The sequence below is a fragment of the Anomaloglossus baeobatrachus genome, chromosome 3 (assembly GCF_048569485.1).
Source record: "Anomaloglossus baeobatrachus isolate aAnoBae1 chromosome 3, aAnoBae1.hap1, whole genome shotgun sequence".
NCBI lineage: Eukaryota > Metazoa > Chordata > Amphibia > Anura > Aromobatidae > Anomaloglossus > Anomaloglossus baeobatrachus.
Window position 1 is genome coordinate 297,089,827 of NC_134355.1, and position 23,272 is coordinate 297,113,098.

Below are 23,272 nucleotides of genomic sequence, written 5' to 3' on the forward strand. Positions count from 1 at the left end.
GATGCAATGGATGTGTTGCATATAATGGCACAACGGATGCAACAGAAAGCTGTTTTTTTTCTTTCTTTTTTTTTTTCTTTACAGTTTTACCGGTGGCAGACTATTGTGAACGATCAGCTGATCACCCGGCTGCCGGGCGCTCAGCTGAGCACTCTCAAAAGCCGGCTTTCAAAAGCTGATCGTTCGGCCACCGAGAGACAAAATTAAGTTTCTGTGATTTAAAAAAAAAAAAAAAAAGAAAAAAGATGAACATGCGCAGTGAAAAAATAAAGGATTACGCTGCTCAAAAAATGTTACATGCTGCGTTCCTTCCGCCCGGCAGAAGCAACGCAGCGTCGGCCCTGTGGTGTCATGGGCATCCCCTCCACAGGTTAACAGGCTTCTGACTTCACTGTAATTTTCACCATTCTATATCTCACTTGAAAACAAATTGCTTGCGTAACCAAATGTTACATAAACTCTAATAGGTTCCATTTGTCCAATATAGTATCCCTCTTCTGAGTGGCCAACTCTTCAGATGTCAGTCTACACTGGACAAATACATCACCGAATGAGACATGCTAAAGTCTCCTGGTTTAAGATGTTTTACCATACTATAAACATGGGCACATTCTCAGTTAACATTGATAAAAAAACCTATGTGGTACTGAGTGATACTAGAAACATGTAGAAACATGTATTTTCCCACTAGAACTATAATTACAGGTGTCTGGGAAAATTACAGGAAAAACAAGCTAATAGAAACTATAACTCTTGCAGTCTAATATCTTAAAGAGTTTCTTGAGTTTCTTAAAGACAGATTTCCAACATGGATTCCTGATGGCCACTAATTTGTATTAGCATTGCAAAAGGTGACCCTGCCTCCCTCTCCCTACATCCAGGGCCCTTTGTTGTATAATTTCCCTGGTGTACCCTGTGTCTGGCAGCACTTTCCACAAGTCTGCACTACACCTGGGTAGTCATTGCTTGGCAGCCACATACAGCTTGTACTAATGTGTTCAATAATGTTTATGATGCCACTACATTGAGTACCACATTTTTTAAACCCATCCTTACACAGTAGGTGCAACTTTAGTTTAGTATTGCCACAAAAATAAAATCATCTGGATAGATATTAATTAAATAGAGCAATATCCTTGCTCTATGTGGTATTCAGAAGATGTCTTGCACCAACAGATCTTGACTTCCATACAAAAGAATCTTGTGTTGGGCAAAATGTTAGGTCATGAATCTGGTTAGCAGAAAGGTTGACATTTGAATGACAGCATTGCTGAGTTGAAGCAATAGTTCTATGAACATAGATGTGCTGCAGGTAGTCTTTATTAAACATTTCAGTTCCCTACAGGTCCCTTTTCCAAATAAAAATTAATGTAGCGGTTAACAGAAGAGGGGAGGTTTTTATATTTATAGAAGAATACCAATGCATATTGAAGTCCACCCATATGGGCGTGATAGATGAGGGGTTTACAATAGTGAAAATCTTTTTCCAATGGAACTAGAAAATAGGATTGATAGTGCATAGAGTTCTGTGTGACTGTAAGTGTTAAAGGTATATAATAAAAATAAATATATAGAATTCAAAAATGGGTGTCTCGATAGTTAGGTTCAGAAAAAGTGTGTTGATGTAATTGCATTTGAGGTTACTTACTCAATAAAAGTCAGGGATGCTTGGTAAATTTATGTAAAACGTAAAACATTTACACAATAGTGATTATTTAGCATGGAATTAGGACATTTCAGTAGAACTATGCAATGGGAATTTCCTCATACAGCATCAAACCATGAATTGAAGCGAAAGCCAAAAACAGTGGGTGGTGTGCCCCTTCAAAAATGTCAATGTCTCAATAACTTGTTGTGGGGCCTTGATCGTCAATTACAGCTTGACAACAACATCTTATGCTGTTCACAAGTTGAGTTATTGACTGCTGAGGCATGGCATCCCACTATTTTTTAAAGGGCGGCCCTCAGGTGAGGTTCTGGATTAGAGTTATGGTGACTCAGCTGATCCCATATGTTTGCTATGGTATTTAGGTCTTGAAAAAGTTCAGTCCACTCCATTTGAGGCACCCCAGTCTCCAACAGCTGTTCCCTAATGATACGACTTTGAAGAGCTGGAGCATTGCCATCCATGAAATTAGGCCTGTGTTGTTCATGCAGAGACACGATGACTGGATTAATGATGTTACTCAAGTAGTAGGGGCTTGTCGCTGTACCATTCACAAAGTGTAGGGTAGTCCTGTATTTACTAGACATGCATGCCCACACTGTAACACCACCAAAGCTTGTTTAGTGAAAACAGTGTCTGAAACATACGGCTCTCCTTGACATCTCCAATATCTCTGGTGGCCATAATTTATGCTCAGCATGAATCAACTTTCATCACTAAACAGCACTGAGGCCCAATAGTCCCTCATCTAGCAAGACGATGATGCCTGTGCCTGGTGCTGTAGTCTGCTTCCCTTGCAGGTCATCTAGCATGCAGACCATGCTGATGTAAACAGTTTCAATTGCTCTGACGTGACATTCGGGTGCCTCTCACTTCCCTTGTATCTTCCTGAAGATGTGTGGTATTCATTATCCGGTTCCAAAGGGAATTTCTCACAGTAAAGAGTTCATTAGTGTGGGATGTGGCCAAAGGACATGCTTTTCTGTGACTCTTCCGGTCTCTCTGTATCTCTATTGCAACCTGCTGATGACAGTCTGTGACACTCTCTCAGTGACCACTTCTATATAAGAACATTCTGATTGAAGCCTCACAATGGAGAGAAACTGCTGATCAATTGTTAGGTGTCATTTTGATCACAAATTCAAAATGTGAACAGAATCGTTTAAATACCAATTCTAATTAAACCCCAAAATGCCAAAATCTATTCTGTGATTCAAAAATAAAAAAACTGCTGTATTTTGCCATTAAGCTCCTTTTTATAGAATAGTAAGTTATGCAAAAAGTATTGCAATATTGAACAGTTGGACATATACATTCAAAAGGTTACAGAAAGTCACATTAAGTTCACCTGAAAAGGTTAGAGTGTATTTAAGGATCACTCTGAAATTTCACCCAAAAGCCAAATATCCCAAACTTTTTGTGAGTAGTATAAATTTAAGATTCAAACTCCACAAAGACAATAAATATAATTGTAATTGTAATAGTGCCCTACCATAGATTCACCATTGAAGTCCAAATCACTCAATGGCTCAGCCATTGTGTGCAATCTACTGATATTAGACACTACCGGGTCCTGGGTTCAAACACTCTTCCTTTTCATGAGCCACAAATGCAATTACATTTACACTATTCTTCTGAACCTAACCATTGACACAACCCTTTAGAAATATATAATTATTTTTATTATATACCATAGATGCTCACGCTCACACAGAACTCTATGCACTGGCAATGCTATTTTATTTTTCCACTGGGTCAAGATTTTTGCTATTGTAAACCACACGTTTATCATGCCCTTATGTGTGGACTTCAACATGCATTGGGGCTTTTTCATTTAAAAACCTACCCTCTACTTTAAACCCCTGCATGTAACTTTATTTGAAAAACTGACTGTTTGGACCTGAAACGCAAAATAGAGACTGCATACAGCACATCTATATGCATGGAACTATTGTATCTATTTAGCAGTGCGGTCCCCTAAAAATCAATCTTTCTACTACTCTTCAGAATAGAAAGTTATCATCATGTCTATGGATAGCTTACTGCTGGGATCCTTAATGATCCTGACAATGAGACTCTGGATCCCGAGTATGGGGACCAGAGAGATGTGCATGCTCAATTTCCACACCATTTAGTGAAATACTGGACTAATGGAGAAAGAGGAGTATAGCACGAGACTATTTCTGGCTTTCCTATAGATAATAAAAGAAGGTTGAGCATTTCACTTCCGGTGAAGGTGGGAATCTGCAGAGCTAATCTCTTGGAGTCCAAAGCCTACTTCCCAAGAGTGGTCGATGCTAATATGGATAGGGAATACTTTGAATTGCGAGAATATTCCTTCCAGCATATCATTGTATCTGCACCCTTCACACACCTTTCAAGATAGGTGGTTGAAACATGCAACATCTCAGGGATGTCACACCCTTTCTTAACGTTACATTTAATTTTATAAATAGGTAGAACACCCCAATTTCTATAGCAATACCATTAATTTTGGAATCCAACATTTTTTTATAGTAAGATATGACTACAGGTTACACACCTTAATTTTTGTCACAAAGAAATACTGAAATTTAGGCCAACATATAACAATGTATTTGCGATGATATACAAGTGACGTAAATAATGGCTAAATACTTGTGCCTAAATAAGTCTGGTTGTATGCCTTGTGGACATCCAATGGCTATACTGAGGTTCCTGTAATACTCTGTGGCTGTCACTGTGACTTACATGCAGGGCCTGAGCATCATACATAACATTAGAGTTCATATGTATCCTTGTCAGTGACCTCTTCAGGCCTTACAGTATGGCTGCATTTGTACTTTACCTTGAGTTTTCTTTTAAATCTAATGATCTATGATAAAGAGAAGAAGGTTAGAGCTCTATCACAAAAATAGGAACTCTATCCCCTATAAAGACAAATAATAAAATGAACAAATGAATAAAATCAAATGTTTTTCTATTAAATGAAAAAACATCTTGCATACTTTAAGAAGAAACTGTCCTAGGTAGAAAACGTTCAATCCATATGCTTTACACCTAAAAGATTGAGAGTGTGTTTGCTACAAAAAGGTTATTTCTATTTATAATAGCTGCCATTTTTTGACAATCTGCTGTTATGTTCTTTTACAGTGTAAGAAGTGAAAATATAATAAATAAGTTCACCAAACAAATACACTTCAATCTCGTAAGACGTCAAGTTTGCTGGAACCTAATTATATATGGTAATTAATACTGAACCACAGGAGCCTTTTTCAATGGAACCTTTTCTTTGCTTCATCTATAGGCCTTTTTGTGTTCTAATTAACTTAAATCCTTTATTAATTAAATAACTAGATAAAAGGACATATAGTTAGGTGGAAAAATGTGCATCCAACAGGAAGAAAATATCGATTAAGAGAAATTAGCTGAAAGGTAACCTTGTAGAATAGCAGGTAATATATGAATGTAGCAGCTTTGGTAGCTTCAAGGTGAATAGTGTGATTACCCGTTAATCCTGGTTCTCTTACTCATATCCTTATGCATCTAAGAGCATGAGCCGCTTATGTTATATACTTGTTTCTAGCCTAATTATTATTATTTTTTGGCTGCTAGGGAGCATTGGTTTTCACCCATTATTCATATCATTAGGGGTTATATTATTGTTTACTTTGTAATGTTTTTAACCATTTACGCCTGGTTTGTATTTTCCAGAAACCTAAATAGGAAAGGGTTCTTTACAGTTAGAGCGGTCAGACTGTGGAATGCCCTACCACAAGAGGTAGTAATGGCAGATACTATAACAGCTTTTAAAAAAGGGCTGGATGATTTCCTCAGTACACAAAACATTGTTGGTTATAAATGACTTAGTGACTAAATGTAGAACTGGTGGAGGAAGGTTGAACTAGATGGACCTAGGTCTTTTTTCAACCTAAGTAACTATGTAACTATGTAAGTATTTTATATTTTTTTCAACATGCAGGTTTTATTTTTTTTCTGTTATTATTGAGTTGCTGGTGCTATTAGTGCACATCACTTTTCTCCTTACTTATATTGTTTAGTCCACAGCGCAGAACTAAGTGGTGGCGACTGGGAATCCCTTTATCTTCCTCTTGGTCTCTTCCTATGTCTTAGGGGTACTTCTCACATAGCAAGATCGCTAGCGATATCGCTGCTGAGTCACAGGTTTTGTGACGTATCAGTGACCTCATCAGCGATCTCGTTGTGTGTGACACTAAGCAGTGACCTGGCCACTGCTGTGAAATCGCTGATCGTTACACACTGTTCTGGTTCGGTTTTTGCTAGTTGGTCTCCCGCTGTGCAACACGCATCGGCATGTTTGACTGTGGGAGACCAATGAGCACCGACTCTGTGTAAGCAGCGTACGCTGGCAACCAGGGTAAATATTGGGTAACTAAGCAAAGCGCTTTGCTTAGTACCCGATGTGTACCCTAGCTACGTATACAGGGAGCCAGCACTGGCAGCCTGTAAGTGGTGTACGCTGGTTACCAGGGTAAATATCTGGTAACCAAGCAAAGCGCTTTGCTTAGTTACCTGATATTTACCCTGGTTACCAAGCGCAGCATCGTTACACGAGTCGCTGGTGGCTGATGGCTTAGTCGCTGGTGAGATCTGCCTCATTGACAGCTCACCAGCGACCATGTAGCGACGCACCAATGATCCCTGCCAGGTCGGATTGCTGGTGGGATCGCTGGTGCGTCGCTATGTGTGACCCCAGCCTTAGATGAGGGCCCACCTTTGATTTCTTACTATACATTTTCACTCTTTTGTTCTCTTAATCTTTGTCATTACACTATGGGTGAAGGTACCTTAAGCGTTTTTTTTTATTCATAGACACAAACGACCAGGAAGAAAAACGAGATGCCGTGGTCGCAAATCGTAAAAGAACACCCAAACACAAGATACCTCACTTCAAGCACAAAAACAAAACAAATTGGTAGATGATATAAGAACAGGCAATATGGACAGATTATCAAAGTTTCATCTTATGAACTATCGGATACAGAAAGAAATTCGACCTTTAAATACCTCTATCAAGAACCTTCTGTTTGGAGGGATTACCTGATGATGAAAGACACATTTTTTTGGGATCTTTTTGATCTCCTTGAAGAAAACTAAAATTATACAGGCCAAAGAAGATCTGAGCCTGGAATTAATTTCTACACTTAACCAAAATTCCATGAATATTTGTCTTACATCGTAAATTGCCATTTCTTCAATGGATTTATTGGACATCATACTCAGTCTTCAGGGCCAATGAGTTATCACTACTTTACATCGCAATGCTGGGGTTCTCATGGATCGATTTAAAGCTAGAAGCTACTCCAAAAAGGAGATTTTTAAAGCCTTTACTTGTGCTCAACAAAAGAACAGGACTACTCTTCTGAAACCTAACATAAAAGTCAAGAACTCATCTGTATGGTTGGTAACTACTTACAAGAACCAGTGGGAGGACCTTTATTACCTTCTCAAGAAACATTGGAGCATTTTGTTTGCTGAAACCAAATTAAAACATATTATTCTTCTTAAACCACTTTCTACGGCCAACAGGGCTAGAAACCTCAAGGATAATTTGAGCAGGAGTCATTTTGTATGTCCCCCTATAAGGCATTGTAGGGATCTCTACCTCACAGGCTCATTTGCTTGTGGAGAATGCTCTGTCAGTTCATGCCTACAACTTCTGTTTTAACAAATCCCACAGACCAAAAGGAATATCTACTGAAGAAATACATCAACCACCGAACCAGGAACGTGGTCTATTTACTCACTTTTTCATGCAAGAAACTCTACGTTGGACAAATTACACAAGAATTACGCAAAACAATACAGTAAAATTGTTCAAATATTACCTTAGCTGAAAAACATGAAAAATAAGGAAAGACACTATCCTCAGGAGCTACCCATTTTCTACGCCATCCCAAATGCCAGATAAGCGGTACAACCGTCACTGGATTGGACTGTATTTCAAGTAAGATTACTGGTGGTAACATTAACTCTACTTTTTTAAGTTTGGAGTCCTGTTGGATCTACAAACTAAATAGCGTATTTCCCAATGGCATCAATGAGAATCTTTTGTTTACAGGTTTTTACAAGGGTTAATTTATTGATCTATATATCAACCTCTCCCTATTTTTTCTTTCTTGTTTCCTTCACTGGGAATTATTTACCAATATTTTCAGGTCACACATCTATTCTTGACAAAATATTTATATAACTTCTTTATGATTTTTTTCTATAATTTCAGGCCTTATTTTTCTTATAGACTATATCTACTTAGCCTTTTGCTACAATGATTGCTTATATCTTCAATGGTATTTATATTTTGTGACCATACCCATATTATTATATACTTGTTTCTAGCCTGATTATTATTATTTGTTTTTATGCTATGGAGCATTAGTTTTCACCCCTTAGTTATGTCATAGGGGGCTATATTACTATGTGTTTTTAAACATTTTTAACTATTTGTATCTGGATTGTATTGCTTTGAATAAAGTATTTTTTTTAGATTTGCCTTTACATTAGAGCCACTCGAAGCACATAACCCCTTAAACATTCAGGATTTTTTTTTAAAGTTGAAGTTTAGAGTCCTATTCATTGCTATTATCACTGCCCATTCAAGACAATTTATTAATATAATCTAATAGGTTATTTGTGAATTCTCCCATAAAAAATGGAATCTAGAGTCATTGGATCCGATCTCTGACGATTTAGAGCAGTCATGGACAAACTGCCGTCGTTTTTGTGGCTTCTGCTGATGTCAAATCAACAGAGTTGTATCTTCTCTTCAGTTCTGCTGACAGGGCATCTCTTTCAATATAATCCTGATTAGCTGGTGGTTCCCTGCTGCCTAAACAGTCTGCCAATCAGTATGATGCCCCATCCAAAGAGCAGACTAGAAGATAATATACTGTTCTGTTGATGAGAAGTGAAAACAAGCAAGGGCTGAGATTGTCCCTTTACAGAACAGGCAGGTAGTTAACAATTACCTGCTTGTTAGTACTTAGCCCTACATACAAAAATAATAAAAGTCCAAAATAATGCCTTTAAATGTCTCAATACATAAGACAAGGTGTTAAGACCAGTTCATTGTGGGTAATGTACATGTGTTGTTTCCTGAAACAACAGGAAGCTAAAGTCGAAAAAAAAAACAGTGGCCAATGTGAAAAATGCAAGATTTCTATATTTTTATTTTTAATACAGATTGTGATATGCAAAAAATAAAATCATTGCAATTTTTAAAAGTAAATATATTTAACATAAAGACCTAATTTAAACAATAAATCATGATAATGATAGGCTCCCTTTAAGCAAATATAATAACAGTAAATTCAATTAGATGGTCTTATGCACATTGCAGACCGATGGGCTGGAGGTTGCAATTTTACAATTAAAGTCATTGTGGCTTCACAGTATATAGCCTTTAGGTACACTGTTTGCTACTGTATAGTGTTCAGTATCAAGTAGTATAGATTTGCTCTCTGTAAATGAATTGCTTCAAGAATAAAATACTCCATACACAACATGAAATGCTTTCATACGCTTCATATTAGAGGTATATATGGGTTTACGACAACAACCAACTCAGGTTTGAGAAAATTGGAAATTATTTGCCTATAGAGAATCATTAAGAGATGAAAAGTGATTTTTAACTTCTTTTTTTACATATATAATAAATAAAAACTTAGCTTATTAAAATGTTCTATTATATAACTGGTAATGCAAACAGAATTCATTACTGATCACACACTGAAAATACCAGATCCATTCCTTGCACATTCATTTGACATTATTTCTGCTAAAATTGTACAGGAAACAATTGTTGTGAAAAGCAGGTATATCAGAGTGAAGCAAAAGTGAAGGAAAACTAGCTCTGAATGAAGTCCAATGACCGCGTTAATATGTTATTGTTTATTTCTAGGGAAAGTGGCTACTGAGCATCTTTTGGCACATGCACTAGGATGTAGCTGCTTGTTAAGTGGAATAATCCCTGAACTAGAAAACTGGAAAGCCCATTGATGATAGTAATAACGCCTTTGAATAGGTATTTTCTTTGCTAATTAAACTCACAGCTAAAGGCATGTAATAATAGTATAATGACCGTAGCAGAGTTACATGAACAAGCCAAAGACAAGAACTTGGGTTATGTAGTCTTGGCAGGGTAATTATCAACCGGGTTCATGCTCACTACAAATATTTTATATTGTGATTATCACATTAATGAACTACTACATTATCTGAAAAAAAATGTGTTGTGTAACACAGCTTTACAATGTGTTACTACTTTTGTAAAAGATCCAGTGCATTAATGTGAAAATGTCTTAATTTTCAGCTATTACTTTACCATAATAATAAGTAAATTAATCAATATACATGATACCATAAACACCATTGGGCAAATCCAAGGGGTGGTTCACTTCAAAGCATACTGGCCACATCGGTGTAAAGCTGTGACAAAAGGCATTTTCTAACTACCTTCTGTTGTCCATTCTACCTGATAGCAGCTCTATTGCTGTCCACTCATCCCTCATCACGTGACCCAGGCTGTAGTGACCTCTGATGTCCGGTGATGTCATGTTAATTTCCGTAACTGGAGTGACTGGGCTGTGGGCAGAGTTTCACAACACATCACAGCCCAGCATCACTCGTGTGTGTGGCTCTCTGTGTTAAGGGAGAGAACACCCAACATGATGGGCTGTCACATGAGTGAAACTCCACCCACAGCCCAGTCACTCAAAGAAACTGTGTCCCAATTTGGTGGTGCCAGATCAACTTCCAATTCTGGAAGTTGTTGTAAATCACCAGACATGAGAGGTCATCGCAGCCCGGGTCACGTGATGAGGATGAGAGCACAGTGATAGCGCCGCTAACAGGCACAATGGACAATAGACGGTATTAAGATAACACCTTCTGTCACAGCTTTACACCAATGTGGCGACTATGATTTGTCATGGATCACCTCTTTAACCCCTTAGTGACCCATGACATACTGGGTACGTCATGGATCGTGTGAGGTTAATCCCCGCCCCCTGCCGAGGGCAGACTGCAGCGATCCGCACACATATCAGCTGATTTCAACAGCTGACATGTGTGCCTGCTAGTCGCTAGTGGAATCGCGTTCTACCCGCGTCTATTAACTCCTTACATCTCGCTGCCAAAATCTGGCAGTGAGATGTATATGCGCGCCGCCATTAGGATAACTTACCCCGCCCCCATTTGAAGTCACGTGATGTGATCCAGTGACTTCTGGTGGTTGCCATGGTAGCACAGGGTCATGTGATGGCGCCTGTAGCTAACATGAGTCACTTGCTCTCAATGCCAGCATAGTGACGGCATAGAGAGTAAAGCAGCATATCTACAGATCTCAGCTCTGTAGCTGTGATCTGGAGACATGAAAGAGCGATCAGACAGCTGATTGTTATAGTCCCCAAGGGGATCTAGTAACATAAAAAAAAGTTAAAAAAAGTTTTAAAAAATTAAAAAAAAATAAAAAATCTAAAAGTTCAAATCACCCCCCCTTTCACCCCATTGAAAATTAAAGGGTTAAAAAAATAAAAAATATACATATATTTGGTATCAACACGTTCAGAAATGCTGATCTATCAAAATATAACATCAATTAATTTGATTGGTAAACGGCGTAGCGACAAAAAAAATTCCAAATGCCAAAATTACGTTTTTTGGTTGCCACAAATTTTGCGCAAAATGCAATAACAGGCGATCAAAATGTAGCATCCACGCAAAAATGGTACAGTTAAAAACATTAGCTCGAGATGCCAAAAATAAGCTGTCAATGAGCCATAGATACCAAAAAATGAAAACGCTACGAGTTTCGGAAAATGGCACAAAACGTGCGCTACCTTTTTTGGAAAGGTTTCTGAATTTTTTTAACCCCTTAGATTCAAGTAAACCTATACATGTTTGGTGTCTCCAAACTCTTACCAACCTCAGGCATCACAGCGACACATCAGTTTTACCATATAGTGAACATGGTGAATACAATTTCCCAAAAACTATTGTGTGATCACACTTTTTTGCAGTTTTTTCACACTTGAAATTTTTTTGCTGTTTTCCAGTACAATATATGGTAAAACTTATGGATTCATTAAAAACTACAACTCGTCCCGCAAAAAACAAGCCCTTATATGGCAGGATTGACGGAAAAATAAAAAAGTTACGGTTCTCGGAAGAAAGAAAGGAAAAAAATGGAAAAACGCAAAACGCCCAGGAGCTTAAGAGGTTAAGGATGGCATTATGCCTGCCAGTCTTGCCAAAGGGCTCACAGGAGTACGATGTGCCAAATTCACTAACGCGTAAAGAAATTGGTGCTTTTCTCAATGGTGTGCACCTCCATGCACCTTGCCCAAAATGCTTCTTCAGTCAGAGGCTAGACAAGCATTTCTGGCATTAGAAACACAGGAAACCTTTGCAGAATTTGACAGGTGGCCATAGCCTGCCCTGGGTCCTCACCAGCGCCACCCATTTTGTCAAATGCCAAAAGTCACCACCTTCACATTGCACAAAAAAAATGGCAATTTTTCAAGGCATTTTACACCAGTTATTTGGCTTACAAGATTTAATGAATCTAAAATATCCCTTTTATAACTATGAACCACTGTTTTAGAACTGAGCGTAAGAACCTATTCAGGTACATGGCCCTTATATTATTTGTAAACTAAAGCCTGCTTTACACATTGCAATTTTGCATACGATTTCATATGCGATTTGCAATGCCCCCATCGTATTTGTGGCACGTTCAATTTGTTGAACGTGCCGCACATACGAGTAAACCCTGTCACACATACTTACCCATCCATACGACCTCGATGTGGGCGGCGAACATTCACTTCCTGGAGTGGGAGGGACGTTTGGCGTCACATCGACATCACGCGGCAGCCAGCCAATAGAAGCGGAGGGGCGGAGCTGAGCGGGACGTAAACATTCCGCCCACCTCCTTCCTTCCGCATTGCTGGGCGGGAGCCGCAGGACGTAGGTAAGATCTGTTCATCGTTCCCGGGGTGTCACACACTGCAATGTGTGCTACCCCGGGTACGATGAACAACCCGACGTGCAAGTCTAGAGGCAGGTACGATGTGTATGCGATGAACGTTTTAACGTTCAATCGCACGTACCTGTCACACACTGCAATGTAACTTACAATGCCGGATGTGCGTCACTTACGACGTGACCCCGCCGACACATTGTAAGATATATTGCAGCGTGTAAAGCGGGCTTTAGGCACACCACTGCAGGCAAAGTAGATTGAAGGGGTTTTTTTTTGTAAAATTGGTGGATATTTTCTACATATACCATGTAAAACTGATAATATCTTATTAAATGAGACTATGAAACATCTTGTGTTGTCCAGTCAATCTATTTCTAAATAATGGATTCCTACAGTATATTGAAAATATGGTGAGTTAAGAAATTACACCAATGTGGAACCAGGGCACATTTATTATATTGATGATCTTGTTGCAGCATGACTGGCTAAAACATCTTCTGTAAATTTGCACATTCTGTTCTTGTCACTATGTGAAATACTTCTAATTTTCACACCCAAAGTAAGAATTACTTAAAGGGAACCTGTCACCATATTTGGTGACTATAAGCTGCGGCCACCACCAGTAGGCTCTCATATACAGGATTCTAACATGCTGTATATAAGAGCCCAGGCCACTGTGTAAAACATAAAAAATACTTTATAATACTCACCTAGGGGGTCGGTGTGGTGCAAACTGGTCAGATGGGTGGCGCTGTTCTCCGGGACCAGCGCCTCCTCTTTCAGACATCTTAGTCCTACTTTTTCTGAAACACGGGTGCAGTACGCATCCTACGTCATGCACACAGGCCGGTATTGAGTTCCTGCGCAAGCACACTACAATACTTTGATCTGCCCTGCTGAGGGCAGATCAAACTGTGCCTGCCCAGGACCTCAATGCCGGCAAGGGTGTATGACGTAGGAGTTGTCATGCACGCCAGCTTCAGAAGAAGGAGGACAAAGATGGCTGAAATGGGAGGTGCCAGTCCTGGAGAACGGCACCACCCATCTGACCCGTTTGCATCGCACCGACCCCTTAGGAGAGTATTATAAAGTGTTTTTTATTTTCTTCACAGCAGCTTGGGGTCTTATATACACATGTTAGAATGCTGTATAAGAGCCCACTGGTGGTGGCCACAGCAAATAGGGCCCAAATCTGGTGACAGGTTCCCTTTAACTGTGAATGATCCTAGAAAGACTATAGTGAATCTACAGTAATTACAAAATATATAGATCGCTCTAAACTATCAGGTTTTGTGCACTTTTCACATCTAATATACTTCACATTTTGTTTATCTAGTATATTATCTTGTTGAAGAAGATGGTAAGTCCTGTGTATATCACAAAAACAAAGAAATGTACTTACTGCAAAAAAGATCTGAAGAGAGCTGTGTGCTACTTCTATATACTGGTACTCTAGGAAGCACTCTGATATAGTAATGTAGCGATGATCTTCTGGCGCCCAATCTGGAGCAGGAGTTACTGAGGTTACCATGCATCCTGGCCCATTTTCCATCCACCATGAACGATGCATTGATACATTAAATGTTAAAATAAGGTCTCTTTCCTATAAGAAAAAAATATAAATTTAGTTTTCTACACTAAATAAATATATGGTACAATATTTCAATGCAAAGACAAGTATTGAATGATATTGATATTTCTATAAATATATCATACAAGTCTATAATATAAAGTTGACATAAACTAAAGTTCCAAGTAAATTTACATTCAAATCTTTTTGAAGGGGCCACAAAAAATGTTAACGAAAAAAATAAGTAACATTTTCTTTATGGGATGATCTTATGTTGATGTTTTACTGTGTTTCAAAAAGGACACATGGCATCAAAAATAAAAAACTTTATGCATAGTCTTGATTACATTTTTTTTGTCTTAAATGTCTACAGCTCCCTTGGAAGAACACTGTATAGACCAGTGTGCCTCCATGGATACAGATTACAAACAAACCTTGTGTAGTCTGATTCTTCACTGATACGTCCTTGTATCTATCCCCTATCTTTTGTTTGCCAAAGAAATAATTCTATATTTAGTTTTCTACATATGTGTCCACCTGTAAATTTGCAATAATTCCATAAGAGACTCAAATTTCTCTTACTACAGATTCAACATGGTTTGGCCACAATTAGACAATAACACAAACATCTTCTGATAGAGTATCGTGAAATCATGTTTTTGTTTTAAAGCTAGCCATCTTATACCTCCAATCTTGGAATGAGGATGAATCAAGAGGACAAGCAAAGAAGACAAAAATGTATAGAAAAAATGTATAGAAAAAAACACTCATCTAATCAAAGGTTAAAACGTCAACTTTCCTTGTAAACAAAAAATCGAGAGAAATTGCCATTTTTAGTAGTAAAATGTTTACACAGAGTAAAAACTTTTGAGCACAGAAATATTATGACTGTACAAGTTGAGTGTGGCCTTACTTTTTTGTATGCATCCATTTTTTATATGGCGTTATAAAGTATTGGCCATCAAATTATATATCCTTTCCTAAAGCATCACAAGTAGAGTTGAGCGAATCTGAACAGTAAAGTTCGGTGTTCGTACCGAACACAGATTTTACATAAAAAGTCAGTGTCCAAGTTCAAAGTTTGGGTGCTGTACATATGCTAACCACTTAATTGAGCATCGCTGTGCTCGGGAACACTTGGTGCTCGGCTCAATGCAAGCCATATGCAGTGTTTGAATAACTCTCACTCGGGGTAAGGACAGAGTTATCAAATGTAGTGTGCTAAAAAAAAAAAAATATGCCCTCCCTCCCCCAGAAATGATCCATTTATTGCTGGCTGTATGTGGGTGGAGAGCCGAAGTGCCCAGTGACTTCCAATGGGGTTCAGGTCAAGTTCGGGTCCTGAACTGAACATTATCTAAAGTATGGCTGAACCCGCCGAACCTGAACTTCAGCCATTCCCCTTGATGACATATTAATCAACCAATGCAGCAACCTTTGGTTTCTCCTTCTATCTTTTAGAAAGTAATAATATAGGTAATTCTTTTTGGCCACTGCCATCGGTCTCTTGGTGAATCAACTATTCTCAAGGGGAAAACATGTAGACACAAGGTATAAGATATTTTTTGAGGTTAAACATATTATTATTATTATTTATTATTATAGCGCCATCAATTCCATTGCGCTTTACATGTGAAAGGGGTATACATAATAGGGACAAGTACAATAATCATAAACAATACAAGGGACAGACTGGTACAGGAGGATAGAGATCCCTCCCGCGAGGGCTCACAGTCTACAAGGAATAGGTGAGGATACAGTAGGTGGTGGATATCCACCTGACGAAGATATTGTGTATATCCGAACGCGTTGTGGCTTTGATAAAACAAATAAAACTTACTAAACAATTTTGTGGCCTCCTTAGCACTCTATCAGACCATGATTCACCTTTATTGATAGGATTACTCCCAGGCAGCGAGCACGTGTGGCCGGAGAGAGTGGGCAGCCATTGACATTGATGGATATGTCAGGTGGGGGAATTGAGTGATGAGGAGGAAAGACAATGAATTCTGTTTTGTCCATGTTCAATTTTAAGAATCGAGCAGAGACAAAGGATGAAATAGCAGACAGACATTGTGGGATTCTGGTTAGTAAGGAGGGGATGTCAGGTCCAGAGAGGTAGATCTGCGTATCATCAGCGTAGAGATGATACTGAAAGCCATGGGACTCTATGAGCTGTCCCAGGCCAAAGGTCAGAGGAGTCACTCATTTACCTGATATTATATACCTGTACATCCATTCTTTATGTCTCTTTTCTTTGGGTATATGATGTCTGAAATAATATAGTATGAAGCAATTGATACCGAATACTCGATATATGTGTATTATATTTTTTTTTATTGTGTCATTTCACTAGTGTGATAGTTATGAAGGGTGCCATTTAATTTCAGAGATAAGGCACTAACCTTCAGTTAGAAAAAGATACTTTTGTTCAGGATTTTATAGGGATATCATTATATTTTTGTATGCCATTATCTCTGCACCAGCATATTAGTTGATGACCTATGATCTATATATAACCTTGCTCACCTTGACTTTATATTTATACATCATCTGCCTGACCATTTCGACTATTCGGCACAACAAAGGATTTATCTGTAAAGGAAGAAAAATTTTTTTATCCTTTGTTTCTTTTGTCAGTAATTGAGGGATACGTTTACTGTATGTCTATCTATCTACCTATCTAACTATCTATCTATCTATCCATCTCTCTCTCTCTCTGTATATATATATATATCTATATATATAATTGCCTTATTCTGTCTGTCTGTCTGTCTGTCTTGCTCCAAAATTGTGTCACCGTGACATTGTGTCACCGTGACAGTGTCCTTACAGTAACAACCGTCGGATTGGCTGCTGGGCTCGGCCTGGCCCCGCCCCTCCACAAGGATTGGCTGCTTGGCTCGGCCTGGCCCTGCCCCCCGCATGGATTAACCATTTGGCCAGGCCCGCCCCCGCACACGATGCCCGCTAGGCCACGCCCCCCGCATGCGATGCCCGCTAAGCCACACCCCCCGCACGTGATGCCCGCTAGGCCACGCCCCCGGACGCAATGCCCGCTAGGCCACGCCCCCGGATGTGATGCCCGCTAGGCCACGCCCCCTCACACTAGGCCCGCTAGGCCACGCCCCCTCACACTATGCCCACTAGGCCATGCCCCCTCACACTATGCCCGCTAGGCCACGCCCCCTCACACTATGCCCGCTCGGCCACGCCCCCTCACACTATGCCCGCCCGGCCACGCCCCCCGCACACGTTGGGCACCTGTACACCTCCCCCCAGGACAACTCCTCCCATTATACTCCTCTTTCCCCAGGACTACTCCTCCCATTATACTCCTATTATAATCCTCCCCGCTCTGAGGGGTTCGCAGCATGGGGGATGGAGCACGATGGGGGGTGCAGCATGGGGGATGGAGCACAATGGCTGGTGCCCATAATGGGGGGATGAAACACGATGGGGGGTGCGCAGCATGGGGGATGGAGCACGATGGGGGGTGCGCAGCACGGGGGATGGAGCACGATGGGGAGTGCAGCATGGGTGATGGAGCACGATGGGGGGTGCAGCATGGGGGATGGAGCACGATGGGGGGTGCAGCATGGGGTGTGGACCACGATGGGGGGTGCCCAGAATGGGGGGATGAAACACGATGGGGGGTGCGCAGCATGGGGGATGGAGCACGATGGGGGTTGCGCAGCATGGGGGATGGAGCACGATGGGGAGTGCAGCATGGGTGATGGAGCACAATGGGGGGTGCAGCATGGGGGATGGAGCACGATGGGAGGTGCAGCATGGGGGTGGACCACGATGGGGGGTGCCCAGAATGGGGGGATGAAACACGATGGGGGGTGCGCAGCATGGGGGATGGAGCACGATGGGGGGTGCGCAGCATGGGGGATGGAGCACGATGGGGAGTGCAGCATGGGGGATGGAGCACAATGGGGGTGCAGCATGGGGGATGGAGCATGATAGGGGGTGCAGCATGGGGGATGGAGCATGATGGGGGTGCGCAGCATGGGGGATGAAGCACGATGGGGAGTGCAGCATGGGGGATGGAGCACGATGGAGGCTGGACCAAGATGGGGGGTGCCCAGAATGGGGGGATGAAACATGATGGGGGGTGTGCAGCATGGGGGATAGAGCATGATGGGGGTGCGCAGCATGGGGGATGGAGCACGATGGGGGGTGCGCAGCATGGGGGATGGAGCACGATGGGGGTGCGCAGCATGGGGGAAGGAGCACAATGGGGGTGCAGCATGGGGGGTGGACCACGATGGGGGGTGCACACCTCCCCACAAAACACACACACACACCACATACACCGCCACACACGCACCGCAGAACACACCACACACACACTGGGAACCACAAACACCACCCTACACAGACACCCACACACACACAGACAACGCCGCGCACACACACAACACACAAACACCGCGGCACACACAAATATATGCACATACCGCGCAACACACACATTGCACAAAACATACCTCCCTCAAAACACACACACGCACCCCACACACATACACACCCACCCACACACACACACACACCCACACAAACCGTGCAACACACACAGCACCACACACACACAACGCTACAGACACACAGCGCTCCACAAACAATGCAACACACAACCCAACACACAAACAACACCGCTCTCACACCCCACCACCCAGACAACACCCAGAACATTTACAGCGCCCTACACAAACACTTGGCAACTACACACAACATCTATATATTACCATATGTAATTAAAGTGTAAAGATACATACCATAGGTAAACCATGAATATGCACGCAACAATTAATTTATATATATATATATATATATATAACAAAAATCATACATTAACTACACAATACGTAAATTCTAGAATACCTGATGCGTTAGAATCGGGCTACCTTCTAGTATATATATATATATATATATATATATATATATATATATAAATTAATTGTTGGGTGCATATTCATGGTTTACCTATGGTATGTATCTTTACACTTTAATTACATATGGTTCTGCAAGTCGGTTATCAGAACTTGTCATCTAAACAATTGATTAATATTGCTTTTGAGTTATAGAATTACCCTTCTTACAGATCATACTTATGTGTAGGGTAGAAACAGTACAAATATTTGAGTGTTCTTATATGAAGGAGCAGTTTGGTATAAAAGACTGCCTAAATAATTAGCTTTGTTGTTTTCCCTATCTTATTCACTGAAGTCAGGATCGTTTGATGGTTATGGTTATTGGTTTTGTTTACATACATAATACAGGTTATATGTTTAATGGAATTTCTTCTGTGAAATGTAAAAATATTTTTTGCAACTTTTTTTCCTTTTTGATTTGCAAACTAATTGTTTGCTATCATCCAAAGATTAATTGCTAAAAAGTAAGAGAACAATTAAGAATTACTTACACTTTCAAATCACAGTATAAACCCAACTGAGGTACGTCTTAAATTTCAGGGATATAAATCGGTCTGATTAGAAAACCTTAGAAATTGAGAATCTTTTTCACCTTCTTTGGTGCAAATAAAAGAGACACAGATTCCACTGAGAGCAATGCCAAAAATAAAAAAAATAAAATGTATTTTGTTCAGCCGATGGCCACAATTATTCTCTTTTTATCTTTCCTAACTGATTGTCCTCCAGTATTGTATTTTGTTAGTGCCATTACTACTGACAACATTAGGTGATACCTGCAGCCATTCAAGTTACACAGATCGGATACTGCTGTGTTTTAAAGCACAGTCTCAAGAGAATGGAGCAAATCCAATGACACAAACTTTTACAGGTGAAGAATCGGACAAGGCCAGAGAAGGGCACCAACACAGCAGTAGAACTATATAGGATCCATTGTGCAAGAAGAAACAGGACGAACATTGCTAGAGCCCTTCTAAATGATAACACTGTCATAGGCCTAAAACACACGTCCTTGATAAGCACACATGTCTAATACAAGCCGTTTTTCATGTCCATAATCTGTTTTTTGCTCCGTAAATAACGCACGTGTGGTGGCTGTGTGTCCGGCGTATGGTAACCACGTGTGCGTGTGGAATGGCCATGTGTGCGTGTGAAACTTAACTGACGTGTGTGTGTGTGTGATGTTAAATGTCATTGATACATGCCAGCTGACAGCAGACAGAGTCGCGCGCTGAGAATGAACTCGGGTGAACTTCACCCAACTTCATCCTCATACCGCGGCTCTGTCTGTGTCGCATCCTGATTAGCGGTCACCCGTGAAGGACTCACTGGTGACCACTAATCACCAGAGTGACTGAATGGAGTACCACTCTCGCATCCTCACCGTTCCCCGATCACCGGCGCGGCGCTGCACGGCTGTTCTCTAAACTCCGGCGGCTTTTACTCTTTTGAAAAAGCCGGCCGCTCATTAATCAATCTCGTATTCCCTGCTTTCCCCGCCCACCGGCAAATATGATTGGGTGCAGTGACACAGCTGTCACTCAGTGTGTGGGCGTGTCTCACTGCAACCAATCATGCGTGTCTATACTGTGCAGTAAAATAAATAAATAAATAATTAAAAAAAACGGCGTGCGGTCCCCCCCTATTTTAATACCAGCCAGATAAAGCCATACAGCTGCAGGCTGGTATTCTCAGGATGGGGAGCCCCACATGCGACAGTTCTGGAACTGTACCCGGCTCTTCCTGATTTTCCCTGGTGCGTTGGCAAATCAGGGTAATAAGGAATTAATGGCAGCCCATAGCTGTCACTAAATCCTAGATTAATCATGTCAGGCGTCTCCACGAGATACCTTCCATGATTAATCTGTAAGTTACGGTAAATAAACACACACACCTGAAAAATCCTTTATTAGAAATAAAAAACACTAACACATTTCCTGGTTCACCAATTTAATCAGATCGAAAAAGCCCTCCATGTCCGGCGTAATCCAGGATGGTCCAGCGTCGCTTCCAGCTCTGCTGCATGAAGGTGACTGGAGCAGCAGCAGACACATCCGCTCCTGTCAGCTCCACGCAGCAAATGAAGAGAGCCGCGTGATCAGCTGAGCTGTCACTGAGAATACTCGTGGCCACCGCTGGATCCAGTGACAGCGGGTAACCTCAGTGACAGCTCAGCTGATCACGCGGCTCTCTTCATTTGCTGCGTGGAGGTGACAGGAGCGGCGGTGTCTTCTGCTGCTCCGGTCACCTTCATGCAGCAGAGCTGAAAGAGACACTGGACCATCCTGGATTACGCCGGACATAGAGGGCTTTGTCGGGCTGATTAAATTGGTGAACCAGGGAATGTGTTAGTGTTTTTTATTTCTAATAAAGGATTTTTCAGGTGTGTGTGTTTATTTACCGTAACTTACAGATTAATCATGGAAGGTATCTGGGGGAGACGCCAGACATGATTAATCTAGGATTTAGTGGTAGCTATGGGCTGCCATTAACTCCTTATTACCCCAATTTGCCAACGCACCATGGCAAATCGGGAAGAGCCGGGTACAGTTCCAGAACTGTCGTATCTAATGTATGCGGCAATTCTGGGCGTCTGCTGGCTGATATTGTTAGGCTGGGGGGCTCCCCATAATGTGGGGCTCCCCATCCTGAGAATACCAGCCTGCAGCCGTATGGCTTTATCTGGCTGGTATTAAAATAGGGGGGGACCACACGCCGGTTTTTTTAATTATTTATTTATTTATTTATTTATAGTGACACGCCCACCGGCTGCTGTGATTGGGTGCAGTGAGACAGCTGTCACTCAGCATGGGGGCGTGTCTCACTGCAACCAATCATAGGCGCCGGTGGGCGCGGAAAGAAGGGAATACGAGATTGTTTAATGAGTGGCCGGCTTTTTCAAATTAGAAAAAGCCGCCGGAGCAATGTGAACGCCGTGCAGCGCCGCGCCGGTGATCGGAGATCGGTGAGTATGAGAGAGGGGGGGAAACTTCAGTCACTCGGGGGATTAGTGGTCACCGGTGAATCCTTCACAGGTGACCGCTAATCAGTACACGGCACACAGACAGAGCCGCGGCATGACAATGAAGTCAAGTGAAGTTCACCCGAGTTCATTCTCATCCCGCTTCTCTGTCTTCCGACATGTAGTAACGACATTTTGCATCACACACGGACATTTCTCACGGACAACATAACCACACATCCGTGTAAGGAACGTTTTATTTGGACTCCCATAGGCTAACATTATTTCCGTGTGTGCGTGCTCCGTCCCAAAAACGAACATGCTTCCGTGCCAAACGGAGCAAAAAACGTGTGACGAACACGAACACACGGAAGATAAAATAACACGCACGTGTGCCTTTAAACATAAAAAAACATATGTGCACGTTTGGTCGTATCTCCGGTATGTATGGAAACGGACCAAACACGCACGTTTTAAACAGATGTGTGTTGCAGGCCATAAACATAGAAAAAAGATAACCCCGGCACACTACAACTCCCAGAAAAAGGCAAGATGCAAAAAATGTATGCAAATATTTTTTATTAATACAATAAATTCTTGAATGTCTTTTCAGAAAAAATGAATGTGGTCCAACATACATGGACGTTTCGGCCACAGGCCTTCGTCAACATGGACTATTATCTGACAAATATACAAAGGTTACAGTCAAAAATACATTCATAGTAGAAAGAAAAATTCATATACCTTCCAACATCATTTTTAAGATAAGGATATAATGGAACGGTAGAAACATATTGTGACATATAGTGAGACTGACACCATATGTCCATAAAATAATAGATAATGGTGAATAAATGGTGCACATTCTAGGACCTGGATGATTATATTGTGAATTACGCCAGTGGTAAAGGTGTGATCCCAGCTTTATCTATGGAAGTCCGACCAGAGCAAAAAGGGAGGAGAGGAAGGAGAAGCGGGAGGATAAAGAAAGAAAAATAAAAAAAATAAAAAAAGAAAAAGAAAGAAAGAAGAGGTAAGAGGAAGGAGGAAATAAAGAGCAGGAAGGTAGAGACAAGAAAATGAGAAAAGCTGAAGAAGGAAAAAGCATGTAGAGTGATATGTAAGGCCATCA

The 23,272-nt window shown here is 41.1% G+C and overlaps 1 protein-coding gene across 1 annotated transcript in view; it reads right to left on the minus strand.

The window, feature by feature from the left end:
- NKAIN2 (sodium/potassium transporting ATPase interacting 2) overlaps positions 1-23,272 on the minus strand; it is a 1,481,925-nt gene that overhangs the window by 398,913 nt on the left and 1,059,740 nt on the right. Inside the window, exon 4 of the mRNA XM_075339944.1 lies at positions 14,074-14,274. Within this exon, the coding sequence (XP_075196059.1) occupies positions 14,074-14,274 (201 nt within the window). The remainder of the gene's footprint in view (positions 1-14,073; positions 14,275-23,272) is intronic.